At 39.1% G+C, this 16,391-nt stretch overlaps 1 protein-coding gene across 1 annotated transcript in view; it reads right to left on the reverse strand.

The window, feature by feature from the left end:
- The window catches only part of LOC101846563 (retinoic acid receptor gamma), a 53,026-nt gene that overhangs the window by 22,857 nt on the left and 13,778 nt on the right, over positions 1-16,391 (reverse strand). The window contains exons 3-9 of the mRNA XM_035968418.1: positions 12,183-12,367; positions 10,752-10,893; positions 10,127-10,224; positions 8,779-8,919; positions 7,626-7,808; positions 6,377-6,581; positions 4,905-5,063 (exon numbers count right to left, since the gene is read on the reverse strand). Coding sequence (XP_035824311.1) covers positions 4,905-5,063; positions 6,377-6,581; positions 7,626-7,808; positions 8,779-8,919; positions 10,127-10,224; positions 10,752-10,893; positions 12,183-12,367 — 1,113 coding nt within the window. The remainder of the gene's footprint in view (positions 1-4,904; positions 5,064-6,376; positions 6,582-7,625; positions 7,809-8,778; positions 8,920-10,126; positions 10,225-10,751; positions 10,894-12,182; positions 12,368-16,391) is intronic.

Genomic DNA, 16,391 nt, shown 5'->3' on the forward strand with positions numbered 1-16,391 from the left:
TAGCTTTTTAAATCAAAGAAAAGGCAAGACAGACTCACACTACAGTAGAAGAGTAAAGGGAAAGAATCAACCGCCAGTTTCGCCCCTACCTTCCCCTCCCAACCCCCCCCCCCCCCCCCCCCCCCCCCCCCCCCCCCCCCATCCTCAACCCTCTCAACCATCCAGTTTCCAGATGCCCTAAATATTCCAGTTTTGCAGTCAGCTGCAGTCAGAACAGTTAACACACAAGCTTTTAGTCCAAAACCATACAGACGTAGTGCCAAAATTCCTTTAATTACAGTTCATCTCAATTTAGAAGATTTTTATGATTTAATCAATCCATCCCCTTAAGCCTACCCTTATATGAAAATCCAAAAAGCCGAAATATAATTGTAATGGTTATTACACTTATTATTCAATATATCTACCAAAATCATTGTCAATAGTTCAGCAATACAGGGTGTTCGTGTTCTGTAAAAAAATTCTGACCCCATGCCAATTATGTTGGTCGGTCAGGTCCACTATCTTTTACTCCCAAGTCAGTACTGTGTGTAAGTATTGACTGTAAGCTCTTAGACTACAACATCCTATCCATTTTGTGTCAAATGTAGTTGGACAAACAAAAACAATTTTTTTTACATGAGCTAAATTTTTGTCAGTGTGCGATGCATAAATTTTGTCAATGTCATTTACAGCAGACAAGTTTTAAAACAGCTTTGTAAAAACAGGGAGCACAAACAGACAGAATAAGCAATAACAGTAATAAACACAGTGACAGGTGTCTAGTCAAGAGAAAGTTCTCATTGTGCCATATGCAGATTAAGCAAACAAAGAACTGTAATTTTAGACTCCTGATATAATTATTCATTGAGTTCGCAGATGAATGACAGATGTAGATTTTTCTGCTTGGTCATCCCTGGGTATGTATATGAATTAAAAAGAATGTGGGATTGCATAAAGGAAAAAAAAGAACATTCCATTCTACATAGATGCAGACCAGGACATTACGCAGTCTATGGGGTTGATAGGTCAAATACGAGAGCAAGATTGTGTGCCAAGCAACAAGTAAGACCTTCATTCCAGGACACATTAACCCTGACAGTGTCAAGGTAATTCAGAAGCACTGCCATTTTGTTCTGCTCCCTGCACTTAATCTCACTACAACATTAAAAAAATTTCAACCATTCAAACATTCTGTCTTCCAAAGCATAACAAGAGACAGGTACGAGTCTCTGACGATGGATGAGTCAATGCCCAGAATATTCTCATGAAATATTGGGAGAGCAGTGATCTTGTCTCTTTAGGCTAAAGAGATAAGGCCTGTCCCAGTTTGCCAATGTGACCAACATTGAAAAAAATAAAGCCAGATTCAGACCATCTGATCAGACCTTCCAGAAACATACATTACCCCTGACAGTGTTCTAAAGCAAACTTCTGACAACTTTTGGATTTTATTTTCTGAGATATAGATCTAGGGGTTTTGCCAAAGAGCAGAGATTTCAAACTGATTTCAACTGGATTGTCTTTCAAACCTGTATTTTTAACACAACAAAAGTCATGAAAAAGCTAGACATCATGAACATGTCCAAAATACAAAATAGAATATTAAAGATTAGGACAAGTTCCTAAGGCCAGCCTACGATAACCTTTCTTTCCAAGATAGAAGTGTAATAAGAATCAATCGCACTAAAGCCCCAAGCACAATATCAAAAGTGGTGAGCAAATATAGACATAAGTAAGAAAGTACAGATTGCCGATAAGATATAGTTCGTATTATAACTACAAATGTAGAGCAGCATTATGACTGGTATATGTCAGAGTTGTCCGAGTGAGTGTGTTTGAACTTGTAACAATGAGTCAGAGGGGGAGAGTTTGTGCCTGTATGCTAATGTGTATATTAATGTGTGAGTGTGTGTGTGTATCTCTTTGTGTGTATGTGCATCTGTATGTGTATGTAAGTGTGTTCTTGAGTATATGAGTGTGAATATGTGTGTGTGTGTATGGGTGTGAGAGTGTGTGTGTGTGTGTGTGTGTGTGTGTGTGTGTGTGTGTGAGTGTGTTCCTGTGTGTGTGTGTGTGTGTGTGTGTGTGTGTGTGTGTGTGTGTGTGTGTGTGTATGTGTGTGAGAGAGAGAGAGAGAAAAAGAGAGAGAGGGAGACAGACAGACAAAGAGACAGACAGACAGAGAGACAGATGGAGAGACAGACAGACAGACAGACAGACAGACAGACAGACAGACAGACAGACAGACAGACAGACAGACAGACAGACAGACAGACAGACAGACAGACAGACAGACAGACAGACAGAGAAAGAGAGCGACAGAGACAGACACAGAGAGAGAAAGCGTATAAAGTAGAGCTTAAAAGTGTATTAAGAAGGTGAAAATCATATGAAAACACGTTGAAGTATAAAACTGAAAAAAATCCAATTACAGATCTACTCGGCAGACAAAGAGTTTTCAACTTCCAGAACAGGAACATTTTTAGGATGAAGACAAACGAGCAAGAGGATACACTTCCCAAGGGCGATGAAAAAGGTTCGGAAATGGTCTAATAGGAAAGAGCTGAATAGAAGGAGGCACATAACACCCTGAAAGTTTTCTCAATGATTGCGTTATAGATTATCACAAAGTCTCTCAGGGATTATACACATTACCTGTGTATCAACACATTCAAAAAGAAAAGAAAGAAAAAGTTTTTAAAAGACCAATAAGCTTTAAACTCTCAAACTAATAAGATGAAGAAACAGGAATTCATACATTAGAATAACATAAGAGAAAGAATTATCAAGATAGTAAAAATATCAGTCAAAAATGTTTCTTTTTTTCCCTGTCTACAATGGAATCCATTTACAACAAACTCTCCCAAATGTTCCTCACTATGTGGAAGCAACAGTAAGGAGATAGGAATGAGTAGCAAATCTGGTTTCTACTAGTTCTTTGTAAGAAGAGCTGAAAATAACTTCATGATTTGAGCCTGGCGTATTAAAAGGCTTTGAGCCTAAAGTAACCCAACAATTGAAGCCTGAAATAGCCCACTGACAGAGTGTAAGAAACAATAGCCTTCTCACAGCAAACTTCTGCCAACATTTATTGTTGTTATCAGAACCACTGCATCTGATAGGACCAAATCTGGTCGAGTGTCAACCTCAGATGTGTGGGCGAGCACACTGATTGAACATCAGTGGCTGGAACTGCGCTCGGTCTGCCCACACTATGTAACTAGCTGCGGGAATGCTTAACACTAGTTCAAAAGTACACAGATGTTACCACCAGTGATTCAGAGTAAGGGAATGCAAATGTGAGGCAGCGTGATGAAATCAGGTGTTCGTCAAAATATTGAAACTGGAAAAACAGGCACTTTTCCGCCAGTTTGGCATTTTTCATAGATATTTTGTTTTTTGACTCAATCCCTTTTAAGTCCATATAAAAACACATTTCTGAAGTGAATTTACTGTAAAACGTAGACTAAAGGCACAAATTATGTCATTTTTCAGTTTTCAAGGACTCTTTCTCTTTTGGAGTTACCAAATTTTGGTGGTCATTTTTTCATAAATGTCACCATTGAGATCAAACGACCTCACCCCCTTCAATCTAAAAAAAACTTGACTTCTATTCAAGATAGATGGGAATTTTTTTTTCGCAGAAAGCAAGGCAAATAAATAAGCTTTCAGAAAATACCAATAACCCTACATGCTCAAAAATTCACAAGCGCCTGATCCCTTCCTGTAGTTCCCAAACTGAGAGATATGACCCTAAACAGAGGTCAATGGATTTTAACTCTTTATCTCCGGAGGGAGTAAACCCACAACGCTGTTGCCCTCTCTTGATACGAAATCTAAAAGTGACATATACGTCATCAAATCAAAACACAGGAACCTAATTTGACAGTTCATCAAGTGAAAGAACTCATGATGACAAAGACCTGTTTTCTGCAATAACCAAAAACTAATAAGACGTCTAAGTTGTCGTAAAGGAATGAGCCGGGCCGCTGCCACCAGTTCATCTGCACAGCAGTTCTGACTGCAAGCCATTGGAAGCTGCTTGCCGGGGATGAGGATTTATTGTGGTTGTGGTCACTTCAAGACAGTTCCTTTACCTCTGTTAACTCTTTACCTCCGAGGAGAGTAAACCCACTACGCCGGGGCCCGTTTTGGTACTAAATCTAAAAATGACAAAATCGTTACGAAATGGGTCATCAACACTTTGCCCCCACGGGACGCCGATCAGCGACAGTAAGAAGCCATCCCTTTTCCTAAAGGGACACCGATCGGCGCCGGTGTGATATAGCGTGTAACGCACCTGTATCCTGGTCCATGGGGATACCCAAATGTTGCGCACTGTGTGCTGCACGGGTGAAAAGTGTAAAATAAAAACAAGTGAACCTATTTTAATAGTTATTCATCTTATGAATGAAATCCTGATAAAAGAAACCTGTTTTCGGCAAAAAGTAATTTGATATCGAAGTTGTCATAAAAGAATGTGCCCGAGCCGCTGTCAGCAGCTCACCTGCACAGCCATTTTGACTGCGAGCAACCGGAAGCAGCTTGCCGGAGATAAGGATTTGTTGGGGTTGTGGTCACTTCAAGAATGTTCCTTCACCTCTGTTAATCATTAATAACAGATATTAAGAATCCTGGAAGAGGGGTTGCATGGTACTAAGTTTCAGAACCTCTGTCCAAATTTTATTTGAAGGTGGTTAGTCAATTGTTCTCATCTCTTCTTCTTCTTTTTATGTACATTACTTTCTAATAACACCTCTAATCTTAGGCATTCGCATGACTTAATTGTATTGCAAATGCCCTAAACCTCAAACTAAAACCTAAACTTTCCTTTGAAGAAGTTTATTTCAAATGGATTCCACTCCAGGAACTCACAGAGACACAAAAACGCTAAACAGCTAAATAAGACGATCTGTACTGACCTTTGACACTAATGCTGCGCAGGTCGGTGAGTGTCATGAGCATCTTGGCAAAGATGTGCCGTTGGTCTGGTCGCCGAGAGCGGATATAGTGTTTCAGAGCTTCTAAAAGTGGCTCCTGCATCTGCTCGATTTTTTCCGTGTCCTGGAGGCCTGAGCGGTCTGTGGGGTGAAAACAAACAAACATGTGAAGTGTGCTGACAAAATGTGAGGCAGTGTGGTGGAATCAGGCTCTCGTCAATTTTTGGGCATATTGAGTTACTGGTATCATCATAAAGCTTGTTCATTTGTCTTGCTTTCAATGAAAAAATTACCCTTCCATCTTCAATAGAAGTGGAGATATTTTGGATTGAAGGAGGTGGGGGTCGCCTGGTTTAAAAGGTAAAATTAGTGAGAAAATGGCCGCCAAAGCTTGGTAAATTCCAAAGCTGGAGAGTCCATGGAAACTGTAAATTTATATTTTTTGTGCGTTTAATCAACGTTTTCGGTAAAATCCTAAAAGGAATGTGTTCGTAAATGGACATAAAAGGTGTTGAGACCAAAAACAAAAATTTGATAAAAATTGTTAAGCAGGGAGAAAACTGCTGTTTTCTTCGATTTTATTATTTTGACGAGAGCCTGATTCCTCCACGTCGTGACACAAATGAGTTACTCCTTGAATTCAAGCTTTATGGAAATAGACACATCATGCTTATAGGTGAGTTTTTACAATTCATAAGTATAGAATAACAAATGACGGGTTATAGTTAAAGAATATAGCATCAATAGAAAATCTACAAATTTGACCCTAGTGTCGAATTTTGGCCAGTATCTCCATTTGTGGATTACGAGAGGTAACTAATTTTGTCAGAATGCCTCACAAATGTTACTCATGAAATTTTTTTTTTGGGGGGGGGGTGTTGTTTATTTTATGTTTTGTTTTTGTAAGCTTTACAGCCCTCGCAACTACAGAGTTTGCAGAATACAAGTTAGGTATTTTTACATTGGTTCACAGCTCGTCTTGTTTAGACTTTGCATGTCAGGATTGTTAAGTAAAAAAATTCGCAGTAAAACATTAATAGTTAAAAACAGTCATTAAAATTTTTTTTAAACACTATTTACTGGGAGTCTCAAGCTCGTTGCCATCTAATCTGAATGACTACAGTAGATATTTTAAAACAAAACAAGAAGAAGAAGAAATAAACCACCAAAGGTACAAGACTTAAGAATTGTATAAAGCAAAATTTCTTAATTTCTAAGCTAATAAATGGTGCTGATGAAAAAAAAAATACCTTGTTAAAATTCAAAGGCATGAAAAGCAAAATCAAAAATTGCACACTGCAATGCCATTTTCATTGGAAAAAATTCTACTTAGAAATAATATACTGACATCTAGTATATCTTAAATTTTAATAATGATATACAACATGTAAAAAAGATTACAACAAACCACATAACTAAAAGAGCACTCGATCATACTGAACTGCCCAACTTACCACCACTAATTAAGCATATAGAAGAAAGCATGGCATATTCAGTCTCATCACAATCCATGCGCTTGAGGGACGCTGCGAAGGAGAAGATAGTGGAGGTCAGCGGCCCAAAGCCACCTTTCTGCAGCTGCTCTCGAGTCAAGGCTAAACCACTGGGAAACTGCATAGTGTCCGTATCCATCTCATACCTGATGCTAATCCGTAAAATCTGGGGATAGGGACGGAAACCAGAGATGAATCTTTCCAAACTAATCAACATTATACCTTTAGTAGAAGGTGTCTTGATTTTTTGGGGGTAATTTTTAAGCAAAAACAAACACCCTACCACAAATACATAAGTTATCTTAAAGGTGGAGTACAGTATTTAACTTAAATAGTAAAGAAGAAAAAAAATGAGGGGTGAAACAATTGTGACACTATACATAGGTCAAAATCTCAAACACAGAAGTATAAGTACACAACTTGACCATTAGAGTGGTCAAATCTTCTGTGTGGATACAGTGAGTCTGTTATACCCTCCTCCCCTTCTGCCCTCTTCCTGTCCTGAATAGGACCTTGTAGAAATGAAAAAAAAAAATCCCAAATGTTTTTATACCATCATCAATGCAGAAAATGCAATCCTAGAACTCACTTCATACAGAAATTCAAATTAACAATTTTGTGGTCCCCATGATTATTAATATTCTAAAATAATAGAATCAAATCACTTTCTTCTAGTCTTTTTTTTTCTTAAAACCAAAATGTACATTGGTTCTCCCCTCATTATTCCTTGTTCTTTTTCTTCATTTTCTATATTTTGTTACAATACTTTTGTGAAAGAAACATCACCAATGCCATATTACAAAACAGTTTCTTGTTCTGAGCCTTGAAAAAAAAAAATTGGGTAAAAGACAATGAAACAAAATCTGTTTGAAAGAAAATTACAACTGTCAAAGATAAATGGACTGCCAAGTTTCTGAGCGGTTCCATTTCCTAACACTAGCGAGGTGAAAACCAGACTTCACATATGCACCTGAGCACATACAGACACACACACACACACACACACACACACACACACACACACACACACACATACACACACACACGCACACATACACACCTACACACACATACCCTCCCACCTACACACACAAACATACACACACCTACACACACATTCACACACACACACACACACACACAATTACACATGAACACACATATGAACACAAATAAGCACAATGTACAGCACAAGAGAAAAATGACCTACCATAATTTCTAAGCAAGCTGCCTTAAGAAGAGTAATCTGATCAGATGTAGATAATGACAAGAAACCGGGAATTTTCTTAGCAAAGTCCACAATCAACACAATGCCGGCAGATGAAAGCTCTGTGATTTTTTCCCATAAAAAGACACCGGAAGAACCAGAACTTTCATCATCAGATCTGGATTCCTAAAAACGAAAAAAAAAAAATATTCATTGTTGAAGACTTAGCGACACCCAACAGGCATATTTAATGGTATATAAATGCACTTCACTATTTTTGCAACACTACAAATCAATAAAACATCCTTCACATTATTTTTGTTTAATGATAAAATTCCTGTGACGCCTTTCCTCAGGTGCCAATACCTGAGCATTTATCAAAATGACATTTTTATAAAAAGATATAAAGAGATCAATCACATATATTTTTGGTTGCGTCTCGATCCAGGCAGCTCACGGTCCTTCTCTCTTTGGCACCAATTGGTTTTAAAAAGACAAATACCTGGAGGGAACTGCTGTAAATGTATTGCCACCCTAGAATTAATAACAAAATTCTATATGCTTAGTTCAATCAATACCTAGTTAGAGAAATTTTGAGTTTAAAATTTTGAGTTTCACAATACGATCAAGCTTTTTCTAAAGCAATTCTGAGAATATCTTGATAACGACTCCGAATAATCTTACAATTTTGATAAAACAGATAAAACATTCGGATTCTGATCTCATGGTTTTAGTAACTCGGAACGGCCAAAAATGCAGGATTGGTATGAGCCCTAAGGAGTGGACGTCAATAGAGAAGTCCAAACGAGGAATCAGGCTTACCTCTGCTCACCTCTCTCTCGCCTCAACAGCACAAAGTCTGCCTCCACTATCAAGGCACCCCAGAAATAACAGTCCACAAGACAGTGACAAACATACGAAAGAAGTAGAGGAAATGATGATAGTAAGGATCAGGAAAGAAAAAGCAGCAGTTCCCCCTATGTTGTTTCGGCACAGTATGAGCCTGATTTTGTTAAATCAGCCCATTTACAGTTCTACTGTGCATAAGAACATGTTCATATCCCTCCTTTGGGAATGGCCTAAAAACTCTTCAGTCGGTTGCACTGCCCTGGAGGGAAGGGAGGTTAGCTTAATGTGTCAGGAACTTCGGACTCACAGAGGTTGAGGTAGCTTTAGAAGGTGTAGTTGTAGCTGCTGTTGTCGTCGTCCCAACCAAGTCTGCCGTCGCGCTGCTGAATGGCAATGTAGCACCATTTTGACTGTTGGGAGTCGTGTCCCTATGAGCATCCAGGACCTCCTGAGAGGAATTTTAATAAACATTAGTAAACATTAAAATTATCAATAAACATAAGTAACCATTACAATTATCCATAAACATCAGTAACAATTACAATTATCCATAAACATCAGTAACAATTACAATTATCCATAAACATCAGTAACCATTACAATTATCAATAAACATCAATAAAGATAATAATTTTAATAAACATTAGTAAGAATTAAAATTCTCAATAAACATCAATAAAGATAAGAATTTTAATAAACATTAGTAAGCATTAAAATTATCAATAAACATAAGTAATAAAAAAAATTATCAAACTTTTATATTATGAACTCTTTATCTCCGTGGGGGGTAAACCCACTACGCCGGGCCCCTTTTTTTGGCACTGACTCTTTTTTTTAAATATCAAAAAATGGGTCATTAAATCAAAACAAGTCAATCTATTTTGATAGTTCTTCATTTAATGAACGAACTCTCTATAAAAAGAGACCTGTTTTCGGCTGCAGTATCAATCCAGAGACGTCTCTGACAGAGATAGACCAATCAAAATGCTTGACCAAGTAAAAAAAATCTGGGGGGTCATTGGGGGGCATTTTGACCCATAATTTATATTTAGTATTCTAAAATGTGAAGAATAAAACCCCGGGGGTACAAAATGACCCCAGGGCTTATGGACGAGGTTAATCAACACTTTTCAGTAAAATACACACAGAAATTAATTTTTTAAAGGACATTAAAAAAAGTTGGGCCCAAAAAAAATCGATAAAAATTGCCACACCAGCAGAAAAATGCTGGTTCCTTCACTTTCATTGTTTTGACAAGTGCCCGATTTCACTGCCGTGCCTCACATATTTTCATCGGATAAGGTGCAACAAGAATTTCACAGCAAGCACCATCAGCTTTGTAAGTGGATTTTCATTAATATAAAGAACACTTCCAAATTCTTTTTAAGCTTATTTACAAACCCGACTTAAAACATACTTTACAGATTGTCTGACCCACAGAGTTTGTTCCCTTGGTCAACTCCAACTGGTATTTTTTTCAAGTCCAATATCTCGTAGATAAGGCGCAGGGCGACTTTAAAACCTTGATTTTTTCAAACAAAAAGGTGCATGTTCTAGAAAATGATATATGATATATATACAACTGATCTGATGATACCTGAGAGAACTTATCTGATGATATCTGGTAAATATAACTATCTAACAAAACTGTCTACCTGAATGAGCATTTGATCATCTTCAGTCAGCTCTTCCGACAAGCCTGATGTGCTCTCTGGTTTTTGTTTGCGCTTTTTGTGCCTGTCATTGCGCACAGCTACAGAGGGAAACAAGCAAGATCAGTGAGACAGGATAGAATACAGACTTTAAGTAGTTAAAAATTTTCCCTTACCAACATCCTCGGGAGGTGTTGGGAGGAGGGGAAATGAAGAGGAAGAGACATCCCTTTCAACTATTATTTGAACTTTTAAAAGATCATTTTAATCCATAAAAAACTTAAAAATAAGAGCAGCAGTTTAAAATACTTTTCATTATGATTTATACAAGACAAAAGCACTGAGAGAAATTTCATACAGGAGAAAACAGTGAGAGACAACACAGACTCAAACCTGTGAAGAATAAAAACACCAACTTTTCCTAAATGATCCCTGTTTACTTTACTCTGTTCCATCTGCATGCCCCTTTAACTCACGAAGACAAAAGAATATTCAGATCACAGCCTAGCCAGAGGTTCAATTTTTTAAAATGTATTCAAAGAAGTATGATTGCTAAACTTTCCATAAAAAACAAAACAACAAACCGAATCCCTTATAAAATATCAAAGTTCTTAAAGCAGATGCTTACCTTCCTTGGACATGCCCATGATGATGCATTTCTGCAGCCGACAATACTGGCACCGGTTTCTGGTTACTTTGTTGATCACGCAGTTCTTGTCCTTGTGACAGGTATACTGCATGTTTTTCTGAACACTCCGTCGAAAGAAGCCCTAGAGGAAGAATAAGACGTCCAGTCAAATCTTTTTTCAAAATTTTTCTTTTGTAAGTGTTTTACGGCACTTGCAACTGCATAAGGTCATATGAGCGTGCAGGACACACTAAACATTTTTCAGTTGGTAGGATATTTGAATTTTGCTCAGGTGGCGGCTAAGCCTACTCTCATTGAATTTGGACCACCAAGGGATCTTTAACGTGCATGGCATGCACAAGGGGCCTCCGAGATTTTTCGCTGAAGTCCGAGAAGGCTAGGTGTAGATCTTACATACCATAAGATCAGGGGTGTAGCTGAAAGACAGCAGTAAGAAGGACGCCAAGGAGAAGCAGTAGAAAGGCTGCAGAAAGAGTCAGGAGCCCAGAAGAGGAGGCAAAGGAGGTGAGGGGTGGGGGCAAAAAGTGGAGATGAAAGCAGACTACAGAACATTGTTAGAGAACAGGAAAGGATGTGAAATGAGAAAATTTTAGGATTCGAAACCAGGACCTATTGAATGAGAGGCCAACACCTTAACCTCTAGACCACGAGAGCCCCCACAGTCAAATCTACTCTAAGGACTACCTGTCCAGAAGACACATTACAGCACTGCAGCCAGTTGTAACACCACTCTGGTATAGACCTACTGTCTCTACTCTATTGCGAAGAAACAATGCGCTACTGGCCGAATGTAGGAGCACAGCTTTGTTTTTGTTTTAGTATGCATTTTACAGCACTTGCAACACAATTAGGTCATATAAGTGCCGAACATTAGAGTTGTTACATTAGTATAACAAATATAAAGAGCAAATCACACCAGAGCGCCCACCAACCACCCACTGATTTTTTGTTTAAGTTTTAGTAAGCGTTTTACGCACTTGCAACACAATTAAGTTATATAAGTGCCAAAGATTACAGGAGTTACACGAGAGTAACAAACACCAAAAAGGAGGAGAGATAAGGACAACAGGTGTCGCAATAGGGAAAAGGGGAAAACCACACCAGAGCACCTGCTGACCACCCATTGAACACAGCTTTGCCGAAGACAGAAAATACTACTCCAGACAACTGAGAACATATCTCACAATGACCCAGAGAGTACTAAGCTAAAGAAAAAAAAGAAAACCCAACCAAGTCCAGAACTATAAATGGCCACTTGCACAGTATGCTTCCCAGGAAGTTGAGGTTGTTTCAGAACGCTCTCCTCAGGTCTGCAGGGATATAGTATAGATTGTGAAGTGCATAGAGCATGCTGTGGAGCAAGGATTTACGCTATACAAATACTATCAATTATTATTATTTTCAACTCACTTTACATCCTTCACAGGAGCTGACGCCATAGTGATAGCCCGAGCTCTTGTCATTGCACACCACACACGGCTTGTATACGCGCGGTGGGAGAGGAGGGGACATCCTTGTCTCAGCAGACAGCAGGTTGGATGTGTGATGGCTGCTGTAGAGACCACTGTGGGGCTCGAACATGCTGCCACCAGACACTGGAAAAGATGATAAAAAAAGAGAAGATGGGGGGGAGTGCGTTAATTATCTAGTCATATCGTATAAGGTTCGACATACAACGAACAACAAACATACAAAAACTATCATAAGTATCACACGAGTCACACTTAACTCTTGCAATTTGACATCCTTCTTACCCCAAAATAAGTTGTCTCCCAAGTACTTGATCACCCTTGCAATCATACATAGCAAACAGTAAGTGTTGTTCAAATATTCAGTCAAATTGGTCCAAGACGACTTCTCATTGTCAAGGAGAAAAATGGTCATAAAAGAAAGGTGATCCTCTTGGACAGTGTCATATATGTGAAACAGCGTGGTGAAACAAGGCGCACGTCAAAAAATTGAAATCAAAGAAATTGGCATTTTCCTGGGCGTTTGGAATTTTTTTTTTCCTTTTTTTGGCTCCAAACTTTTGATGTCCTTTTAAAAACAATTTCTGAGTGGATGTTACTGGAAAACATTGATTAAAGATGCAAAACGTAAATTTCCTATTTCCAAGTACACTCAAGCTTCGGAAGTCACCAAACTCTGACAGCCTTTTTTTCACTAGTTTTGCTTCTCACACCAGGCAACCCCCACCTCCTTCAATCACAAATATCTAAAATTCTATTCAAGATAGATTGTTATTTTTTTCGCCATGTTCAAGACAGATTAACAAGCTTTGAAATAATACCAATGACTCTATATGCCCAAAAATTTACGAGTGCCTGATTCCACCACATCACAACACATATTATAACGAAAAAATGCAAGGTGGAAAGTGGAAACCAGCCAGTCCATGATTGTCTTGGAAAGGTGGTCATTAGAGCAGGTTCAACTGTACGCAAACAACATTACTAGTCAAAGACATAAACACACTACACATCAAAATGAATGAAATAAAAGACCTACTATGGACTTCTCAGAACAATTCAACATGTATTCATTTGTTCATATCTCACTGAGCTGGCGTTCTTTCTGATTGTTTATACATATGTATCTTGAAGTACTACCCTTCTCCCTCCGAGACCTTACATTGACAACGCACTCTATGGAGCATAGGTTTGCTGCAGTTATCACTACATGGCATTGGACAGAAGGGCGAGAGCCCAGCAGTTGCTGAATCGATAACAACAAAAACAATATCCTGAAGTAAGAGTAACAGAAAAATTAAGATTCTTCAAATGCTAGAAATATGTGTGTCCTAGGACAGATCGCTTTTGGCTTGTACAACTGCTCAGACAGACAGCGCCAAACCTGCAAAGAAGCTACAGTGCGCCAGCGAGTATTGAGGCCATCCCACACAGAAGCTATCGACAACATAGTCTTTGCTGCACTCTCCTCTCACCGGGCCCGGGCGGGGTGCGAACCGACAGTCATACCGTCTGGCACTCTCGGTGGGCTCACTGTACATGCCCACTTTGCTGTACAAACCAGAAAGTATTTCATTCACACTACCATGACCCACTGAACATCACCACGGCGGGGAAAGTTCCGAGAGCTGGCTGTCAATCTTGGTGGATGGTGAGCGCGTGCACTTCTTTAGCCGACGTCACAGTCCTGACAGTTGCCATTATCTGCACCCACTGCACTGCACTGCACTGCACTTCCCTATCATTGAACAATTGCCATAACCTGTACCCACTTCACTGCACTTCCCTATCACATGTACAGGATAGTTGCCATTACCTACTGCACTGCACTGCACCTCCCAATTAGTGAATAATTGTCATTAACTGCATCCACTGCACTGCACTTCCCTATCACACATAAAGGATAGTTGCCATTACCTGCACTGCACTGCCCTTTTCTATTAGAGGATAGTTGCCATTACCTGCACCAACTGCACTGCAGTGCATTTCTTTATAAGTGGATAGTTGCCATTACATGCACCCACTGCACTGCACTTCCCTAACACAAGTAGAGGATAGCTGTAATTACATACGGCACTGCTTTGAACGGCCCTGCACTGCTCAGAACGGTACTGCACTGCACTTACCTAGTAGGGGATAGCTGCTATCGCCTGCACCCACTGCACTATGTAATTTTTCAACGGTGCTTCAAATGGGGGGCAAAGAAAAGAAATCTTCACTGAGCTGTGTAATGATATCAAAATAGCTGGAAGTCTTACTTTCACTTTCCCAAAGTGGGCACGGGGAGACAAATTATTACACGGCAGACCTTCAGAATCGCTCATTTATCTGACAACAAACTGTTCCGAGAGACTGCATTTTGGCGAACTGAAGAGGCAACTCGGAAAATCGATTTGAAAATTAAAGGTTTCATTTGGTAGAAGTTTCACGGCACTTGCAACACAATAAGGTCATAATACGCGCCAAAAATAAAGGAAGAAATCTGCGAATACAGCAGGTCCAAAATTAAGCAACCCCACTTTCACTGGTCCAAATGAAACTTTGAAGTTAAGGGTCCAAATGGAACTTTGAAGTCACGGCTCCAAAAAAGAATTCTCCTAATTCATGATATTATATTATGTCTCATGTCCATTCTGCACTGAAAAGTAGCTACAACCCACTGCCACAGCAGTGTAATCATCGCGGAGAGTTCCCATGACTTCCCACTATGACTTGCGACCAGTGACCAGTGCACGGCATGGCACCAAACTGGAAAGTCCACCCACGCGTTCTGCGTCCACTATACATAGCACGTCTATTAGTCAACCCCGGCCATCATTTTGGATAGCTCCCGGTGAAAGAGTGCGTTTGTGTGTGCGTTTGTGTGTATGTCTCTGTGTGTGTGTGTGTGTGTGTGTGTGTGTGTGTGTGTGTGTGTGTGTGTGTGTGTGTGTGTGTGTGTATGTGTGTGTGTGTGTGTTTGGTGCCCAAAGAAAAAAAAACAGGGAGATAGAGACAGCAGCGGAGAACAAATGAGATGCGTTGTTTGTTTGTTGGTTGTTGGGGGGTTTTTTTGTCGAGGTTTTGTTTTTGTTTTTTCTCCTTTTTTGTAGGGGGGGTAGGGTGTTTTTTAAAAGAGTTTTACAACACTCACATTACTAATAGAACATAATAATATACGAGCCGAAGATTAGAGGTCTTACTACTTGAGAGTAGCATAACTATAAAGAAAGGAAAGAGATACGGACGGTAGAAGTAGGATAGGAATTAAGGAACAAACCACATTAGAGCACCCGCAAACAACCCATTTAAAACGAGAGTACTGTCGAATGCCACAGTACTTGCAGGCAATATAAATAAATAATACACCTACAATTTACTTTCACAACTTCAAATATGCTGGAACTAATAGCCATTGCACTGTCCCTCCCAACAGAGGCCAAAACAAGAAATAAAAACAAACAAAAAATCCAAACAATATCATGTGGACATTTCAATATCGGGTATCCTCGTAAATTACTATTATCTCATTATATATTTCTAAAAATCTAATTATTTTTGCCGTTAATGCCGTTAGTATTTTTATTATAATGATTATCATTATTATTTTTTTTAGGTCATGCTACCACCAAGGACGCACGTGCTGGACAGCATACTCCATTACTGCTACGTGTACTCGCTACGTGTACTCACGGCCTTGAGAAAAGCGTGACGCGACCCAGCACAGAAATGAGGCAATTAGGATTTTTTTTTTATATAATAGAAAATACTCAATCACAGCATTGCTGTTTGTTCTGGTTTTGGTGGGAGGGGGGGGTTGTTTTGTTTTTTACCCTGCCCAATTTAATCAACTCGCGCTTTTGTGTTTAGTTTAGTATAGTATAGTATAAGGTTTTACGGCGCTCGCAACTGCTAAGGTCATATGAGCGCTTGTCCACTGTGTTTAGTTTAGTGGATACATGTACAACAAGAGCACACAAAAATGTGCAGCATTTTGGATTTTCAAATTAAGCGTTACAATAGTGTTAACCCATTTGTATTATTAATTTCAGTCAGACACAAGAGACGGTGGAAAAAAATGTTTGTTTTTGTTACATAGAAACATTACCAGGCTCTGAAAAGATTTGTCGTCTAAACAAAATGTACCCACTTTAGTTTTAGCCATCAAATT

Source organism: Aplysia californica, unplaced genomic scaffold (assembly GCF_000002075.1).
Source record: "Aplysia californica isolate F4 #8 unplaced genomic scaffold, AplCal3.0 scaffold00058, whole genome shotgun sequence".
Classification (NCBI taxonomy): Eukaryota; Metazoa; Mollusca; class Gastropoda; order Aplysiida; family Aplysiidae; genus Aplysia; species Aplysia californica.